This window comes from Vollenhovia emeryi, unplaced genomic scaffold (genome assembly GCF_000949405.1).
Source record: "Vollenhovia emeryi isolate VEMERY1.0 unplaced genomic scaffold, V.emery_V1.0 DF939195.1, whole genome shotgun sequence".
NCBI lineage: Eukaryota > Metazoa > Arthropoda > Insecta > Hymenoptera > Formicidae > Vollenhovia > Vollenhovia emeryi.
In genome coordinates, this window is record NW_011967171.1 from 410,816 (window position 1) to 419,224 (window position 8,409).

At 39.6% G+C, this 8,409-nt stretch overlaps 1 protein-coding gene across 1 annotated transcript in view; it reads left to right on the forward strand.

Annotated features, from left to right (window-relative positions):
- Positions 1-6,129: 6,129 nt before the first annotated feature.
- Positions 6,130-8,409, forward strand: part of LOC105562113 — a 34,975-nt gene continuing 32,695 nt past the window's right edge. The window contains exon 1 of the mRNA XM_012012662.1: positions 6,130-6,397. Within this exon, the coding sequence (XP_011868052.1) occupies positions 6,387-6,397 (11 nt within the window). The 5' untranslated portion in view covers positions 6,130-6,386. The remainder of the gene's footprint in view (positions 6,398-8,409) is intronic.

An 8,409-nucleotide genomic window follows, 5' to 3' on the forward strand; every position in this document is an offset into this window, starting at 1 on the left:
TAAAAACGTTCTGCTATGCGGTCCGCAACTTATCCTGGTATTATTTTAGGCATAAAAACCAATAAAAAGATTCAGCAGCGCAAAAACTATATTCGAATATGTCGGTAAAACAGACGACTTTAGCATCCTCTTCGTTGAAATACTCAAAATAACCGGATCACTCGTAAAATACGCGCATAAAATAAAGCATAAAATAAAATAAACGAGAGCGAGGTTTGGCTTTACATTAAAGTTAAATGATTATCTTAATTTTTATTTTTACGTTTGTATTTCGTTTATTTTTTTTAAATCATGCGTTGAAATCGAGCTATACGACTGTTGAATGTTACGATCAAAATAGAATCTTTGTATAAATTTTAAATTATTTCAAAAATACACGCATTCTTATACAGAAGATTGACAATTCGCAATAGATTGTTTTTCTTGAATTTGTGCGATTTTGTCGCAGACTCTTCTTACTCTATTTCCCGTGGCTATTGAAGCGCGTTCGCCGACGAATCTGACATTTTCGCCAGGCCTCGGTGTATATTCACAAAAATGGCAACGCGACGTTACGTAAAAACAAGTCTGTCGAACTGAAGGCGGCACGTCAAACTTTACGTCTCGTTCCACATCCATACATTATTCGCGCGCGCGAGGGGAGTCAACGTGCCGCGTAAATTCTTTCTCTTTCAAAAGGTGTTCCGATCGGTCGCGGTTCTCGCTTATTAGCCGCGGGAACGCCACAGTTACGTCAATCGTTTAATTGTTCTCTTCTTCCCGTTAAAGGAACGAGCAAATTTGTTTGTGGCGCGCTTGTGAGATTTCGTCGCGTGAGCACGTGCATATTAAGTACGCCCGTCCGTTTTTCCATCTACGGTCTCTCAACCTTGCAGTTAGAACGTGGCAATTACAGATTAGGGTTTTTTTATCGATCCAGGTAATCACAGGCGAAGTACATAGTTATTTAAATGGCTTTAATTAAATAGTCGTGAAACTGGCACGCGATGTATTTGTGGGATAACAAGAAAATGATCGCGTGCGAAAGACAGAAAATTATTATATGTAAAAGGGAGGGATTTTTATAAGATTTACGACAACAGTTTTTCTTTTAATTCAAGACGTTGGATTGATCAGTAATTGAGCAATAATAGGTGGAGATTAAAAGTTTTTGGTACGCAGAATTCCGGTTGCAGTTAGATTGAGCAATTTTAACCTTTTTTTTTTCGGAACGTCGATTTCTAAGATATATTCACCACAATCGATCTCTTGTTTATTAGCGTTTATTTGTCCATATACGCGTGTAATCGAAAGGACACTAGTTAAGTTCTGATTGAATTATTTATTCGCGAGGTCGCAGAAACGAGATGTTAAATGACCGGGAAAGGAAAACTGGAGCTACCCGCTCAATTTTCTCATGTACCATTAAGACAATTCAATTCTTATCGATTCAAGACTCAATTATATACAGTCGAGCCCTTGTACAAGGTACAATTTATCGTGTGAGCTTAATTGACCGGTTTTGCACGACGATATAGGACGTCCATTTCAAAACGGATCTTTTCACTTCGCTTATTACGCTATTACCAAACCAAGTGGACAAGAGAATAAATTTAATGGTAATTTATTGCAACCCGGAAATACAATTACTTTCTTCTAACTCGTCCGCGGTTTGAAATAAAAGACAAATTTCATAACGCAGGCTGTAAAATATTATAAATCGATCATCGCGTGTATTAATTTCATTATTTTTCTCACTGCGAAAGATATATTTATAGCCGTACGTATACTAAGTCTCTTTATTATGAAGATAGATATGTCGCCCCGGGCGATACGTTCTAAACATCTCTCTTTCGTAAGTACTATCCCGGAATGTGCTCCATATACGATGGCAAAACTTTCAGATTGAAAAGGAAAGTGAAAGGCGGACAAAAAACAGATCAATTATATTTTGCATTTATAGGCATTTCGTAAAATGTAATATAAGTGAATAAATAATGAAATTAAAGGTCTTCCCCGAGTGATTTTACGTTCGTCACATATATTATGTAACATCAAATCGAGTACCTACTCAATTTTTGTTTTGGTATATCATAACTTGATAATGTAATCACTAATACGAAGTAATAAAGGATATAAGAGCCAAGACAGGATGCGAGTGTCTGAATGATTTTAGCTTTTATTGCGAAAAATTTACCTCAGCCAGGGTAAATTTTTTTCCAATAAATAAAAAAATTAAAATTATTGAAACACTGACATCCTGTCTTGGCTCTTATATCCTTTATTACTTCGTATTCGTGATTTCACGTCAAAGCCTTATGAATTTTATTTGTTAATCTCAATAATTTAGAAAAAGAGAGCAATGACGATTACTAATCGCATATAGTTGCTTAAACGTACGCTGAGAAGAATTTTTAATACAAAAATAAACATAGGGAGTCACATTTTAATGATAATATTTTATGATATAAGAGCCAAGACAGGATGCGAGTGTCTGAATGATTTTAGCTTTTAAATTTATTGCGAAAAATTTACCTCAGCCAGGGTAAATTTTTTTCCAATAAATTAAAAAATTAAAATTATTGAAACACTGACATCCTGTCTTGGCTCTTATATCCTTTATTACTTCGTATTCGTGATTTCACGTCAAAGCCTTATGAATTTTATTTGTTAATCTCAATAATTTAGAAAAAGAGAGCAATGACGATTACTAATCGCATATAGTTGCTTAAACGTACGCTGAGAAGAATTTTTAATACAAAAATAAACATAGGGAGTCACATTTTAATGATAATATTTTCGTTCAGCATTTCTAAATACATTTTGTAATATCAGTTGATTAGATTCCCCTTTCGATATTCATCGGCAATGAAACGCAAAGCGTACAATTGGGCAACTGCGAGTGACGTAAATTCGTGTCATCTGGTTTACCGCGATATCACGATTTCTTGCGATACTTTAATTCTCCATCGCGTAAAACGTTGATTCACCACCGCGGAACAAAACTGATTTCACGGCCAGACAAAATACACAATGCACTTTCCCAACCGTATTGCATTATCCTACCGTGCTGGTCATTAGTTAGCGACCAAGTGGCCACGTCTGAATTCATAAAAAGAAATAAAGTACTATGTAAACCAATTATCATGTGATAGGGTAAAGGCACCTAATATCGCTCAGAACGTAATATCTCGTGATATCTCGTGAACAAAGTGCTGATATCAATCGGCAATAGATAGAATTAGTAGCTAAACATGTAGCAAGAAGACACATTGTAGCTACAACGTTATAGACGCATTAAAACAAATTAAAAATGCTGAAAAATTTGGCGAACAGTACATTCCATAGTGAGAATGTAAGCTCAAACGTTCTTTTGATGTATAAATATTTACTAGGAATACATAATTAGTGATATACTTCACTATTTTAAGCTGATTTTTAACATGCGTGTTTACATTTTTGTTACGATGCTTCTAGTGTCTAGATTAGGATGCACTCAATACCGCCCGCTATATTATTACGGAGGTGTCCGCCTAGGCGACATGTGCATGCATTTTTAAGAATAAAAAAAGAGACAAAAAGAGTACGAATTGACTCGATGTATAAATATTTCGAAATAGCGTGTTATACAGGGTGAGTCTTTCCATATCCGACAAAATTTTTGAGAAGGTAGAACAGATCGAGATGAACGGAAAAGTCCTGTACCATTTTGCAATTTTCGTAATAGTTAACGAGTAATTAATTATTAAAAATCGTTGTCTTAGGCTGGCCTACCGCCCAATTCGAGCGCGTGGCGAGATGTGCGCATAGCAATATCGATCGCTGGGCGGTCACATCTTGCCACGCGCTCGAATTGGGCGGTAGGCCGGCCTAAGACAACGATTTTTAATAATTAATTACTCGTTAACTATTACGAAAATTGCAAAATGGTACAGGACTTTTTCGTTCATCTCGATCCGTTCTACCTTCTCAAAAATTTGGTCGGATATGAAAAGACTCACCCTGTATATAATAAAGTTTTTTTTTAACTTAATCGCAAATTAAAAAACTTTTTGGACACCTACAAACGTTTATATGATGTAAAATAATAAATATCTATAGTTTCGCAAACTCATACGTATCGATAAACAATGATTTTGTAAAAAGTTATAAGCTAGGCGATATTGGGTGCCATTTTTTCAAACCCCCGATTTTGCCGTTTTCGTTTCTTTTCGATGTGGATTAAAATTCTTTAGATTTTAACCGTTCTAACCTATTGTACACGAAACACAAATGTTTTCTCTGTCATTTGAGGCTAAATACAGACAAAACGGACACTTACTTTTTACGTGAGAACGATTTGAAATTTGGTAGGCGATAATTAGGTGCCTTTATCCTATCGTATGAACGAAATCTCGCGAGTTAACGATTCTTTGCTCAGGCTCCTCGGGCACGCATACATAAATCAATTATGCAATCAATTATAGTATCTAAAGGATTATACCTAGTATAACTTTCATAATTTATATAATAGGACGGCAGATAACTTGCATAACAAGCTGCGCATCTTCGTTTACAATATTGCGGACTGTAAAAGAAATACATTACTAGAGAATTGTCAGTAATGAGACTCATAGACTGACTAATTGTAAGATCGGAGTCGAAATAGATGATCGGACTGCAATATCCCCTTTGTCGGGCAAAAGAGAATCATCAAAAACTGCCTGAAGCTAAAGCACTGAGCTAGCTGGGAGGCCAGTCGGGGATTCGCCGACAATCCAAGCTAACGATGAGACAACTCTTGTCAAGTAGAACAAACGACAATTCTTCTAACAATGAACAAGAAGACAATAAAGATCGAGATCACGGTTTTAACAGACCATGGAGCACTTATTTATATAATTTCAAGTTAGCTGAACAAAACCGATACCCTCTACGCGGGGAGAAATAAGACAGCGTGCGTATCTTATATCGCTATTCGGGACTAGTTCGCAAAAGATACAAATTCCTGGGCCGAATATCTCTCGAGCACACAGATTTAGAAAAGCTGAGGGTGAATAGGCTGTTAAGCCTGGCGTGAACGACAGCAGGCCTGGGACTGTGGCGTGAAGAAACCAGCGGGTGTTACAAAAGAGCAAATCTAATAGACCCAGGTGACGTTAGGGGCTGCTTCAAGCCCCACCTTCATCTTATTTGCTGCTACTAAAGGAAATGTGCCATAAAGAGTGCCGCAATCCGCATTCATGTAAGTTGCAGTGTTTCGAGCCACTTGGACCGAAAAGTTACGCAAGCTGATTTGTATGCAGATGAAGTGAATGATGATGGCAACGAACGAACTATAATTCGTTCGTTTGAGCCCGCGGAGAACTACACCATCGAATACGCCAAAAGCAGGATGATAATCTCGCAAACTTTTCCTCGAATAATACGGATGAATTTACGAAGTTCGTCTTTCGCAAGCTCGCGATACCCTGCAATTATCGATTCTCCGCGAGATCGCCGATCCGCGCGTCGTACAGCTGGAACGAGTCTGCCATGCGGCCCGTCGTTCTCCTCGAAAGTGTAATCGAAAGGTAACGAAGAAAGAAAGCATCCATTGTCGGGCTCGGCGAGCGGCACTTTCGGCGGCGCGTATTTCGGAGACCGGCAGGACACAATCGATGTCTCGAATCGAGGGCAGCAGCCGCGCGCGGCTCGTTTAGAGAAAGGAAAGTAAGACGTGGACGGGAGCTACACCTCCACCGCCACCTCCTTCTTCATCACGTCCGCCGCTAACTCCTCGTGATTCTTTCTCGCTCACCTGGCGAGCTCATAACGTAAGATAAAATAACTTTCCTCCACCTCTCTCTCTCTCGTCTCCTCTCAACTCTCCCTCCCCGACTTCCTCTCCCTTCTCGTTTCCTTTCTACGAGTCAGCACCGCGCTTTTAGGGAGCTTTCCACCACCAGGACGGTGCACACTCTGCGCTTTCATAAAGAACTATGCGGCAGGAAGGCAGGACACGATCGCGAGTACCACATTGAGGTAGTCGATCGGTGCGAGTCGCTCTAAAAGCAACCACCCAGGAGCAAGATCGGTGGTGGCCGACCGCTGCAAGCCGGATTACATCCGGCAAGTAGAGAAGTGGCTGGTCGTTGCACGAGCGCGATTCGACGGACTGTCCGAAGAATAAGCGCGCGCGGTGGTGATTACCTTAGCGGTCTCTTAAACGCGTGCAGAGACACTCGCCGACGGAAATATCGCCGGCATCCTTCCCCGACTGATCGCCGTTCGATCTCCATTCCCGCTCGTCTGCCGCGTGTCGCGTGTGTTGATAGAGTGCACCGCGAGAATCGTGCAAATTGACAATTACATCCCTCGGACGGCAACCTTGTCGCCGTTCCTCGATCGCCGTGAATCGTCAACAACGTGGAGCGCGGGGCGGAAGAATGCACAACGGGTGAGTGCGACAGAATCGCGAATCGAGAAACTCTGAGCGAGCGTGCGCCAAAATATCGCGGGCTATCGTCACGATAGAGCAAGAGAATTGTAAAATCGATTCCTAGTTTTAGCAGCACGTAATTAAAATTCACTAGAGAAGACCTATCCAATTGTCGCGTATTTCAGTACATTTCTATATTTGTTAATAAAAGTCGACTTGTATTAAAAATGGACACAGATAACGGATCTCGTATTATCCGAAAATAGGGGGAAACGACCAATTTACTTTCGAAAATTTTATGTGAACATCTGTTGTCGTAAATGACACATAATGTATTAACTTCCTGTATTAAATAAAAATTATAAAACGTCTTTTATAGGTATATGTACATATAATTTCACGTGTGTTTTATTTTTCGGTGCATTTAAACAAGTGGCTCAAGGATACACTGAGAAAAATTTTCATCGGCTAAACCAATTAAATGTGTTTCCGATGGTTGATTTTTCCGATTACGTCTTCCGATTAAATGTATCCGATGAAATGCAGTTACCGATGAAATTTGATTGAAAAACCGATCATATTTTTCATCGGATATTCAACTTGATCGGATATGTCCGTTTGTTATTATGTAAAATCCGTGTACTTAATGGGACACTTTTCTGAGTGTACGTGTCACGAAAATACATTATACTATCGAAGTTAAGTGTGGCTAAGTTTTCTCTCCTTTCTTTTTAGAATTATACGTGCTAAATTAATACTGTTAGACAACGCTAAATGAAATTGGCTTGTAATTCTCTAATCCTGGTAGAAATCAAGATTCTTAGACTGGAATACTTTAGACAGAGATCAAATTATGTAAAAGAATATTAAATGTACCACATATATTGATATGTAATAGATTTTTTAATCACCTGAGGTGTGTTGTGTGTCTTCACTCTTGCTAAAATTAAAATGTTCGCGGCGCTTGCAGAGATTAATAGATCACCGCTATCGTTGCTTGTCAGATTTTCTAATCTCTCGCGAGCTTCTTGAACGTGAGAAAGAAGCGTTTGAGGCTTCTTGAGAAAGACGAATAGCTCGGAAAATGGTTGCGAGTAATTATGAGAACCGGGTCGGGGCAGACAAATGGGACGATACCTCGCAGGAAATGCACGTTACTTTTCGTGTCTATCATCATCGCGCGGGCACAGCGCCGGGCGCAAACACCGCGAAAGGTGAAAGGAGAATCCCGGGCGACGCACTGAGAGAGCAATCGGTGCTTCATTTCAATTGATCTCCCGGGGGGTTTTTTTTGTTTCGGTCGTCATTTTACACGACCTGTTCTTTAAAGGAAACGCGCCGTTACGCGAGGTGACAAGCGCGCGATTAGACGGAGCTCAGCGAAATAAAGATCGGACAGATGCCTTGTAATCTAGACTCATCCTTCTACGAGCATCATGTTACTTTTACCCGCTTTCGAATCCTTTCACCGAGCTAGTAAATCATTCGAGTTTTTAATTGTCAAATAGGATACGCGTCTGTACGTGTGTGGGGATTTGCAAACACTTGAGAAACGGTCGATCACTGTCCGCCTACTTAATGGCAATTATTGTATTTAACCGCGATGCTGCGGCACGATGATGTAGTCGGCGCAACGATGATAGTCGATTAGCGCATAACGAAACATTTCATTACACTACTTTCCTGTACACTGTTCGGATAAGTCCACTTTGTTAATTTAGCCAATTGCATAACACTCTGCTGGATTCTTTTGGTAACCAACACGCTATCGCTTACCGCCAATAACAATTTGATATTTATTTTTTACATCATGTCATGCGCATACAAGATGCACATCTTATGCAATTTATAAATATTCAATCAATTTCTACAATAATTTTAAGTCTTTTGTGACACGTTGCATTTTTATACACGGAGAGAACTTCCTCCCAAAATTCACCTTCAAAATCACGCAATCGCGGGACAACGCGGCATTTAAAAGAACCCCATGAAAGACTTTGACATTCTACCATAACATTTCACCAGTAATT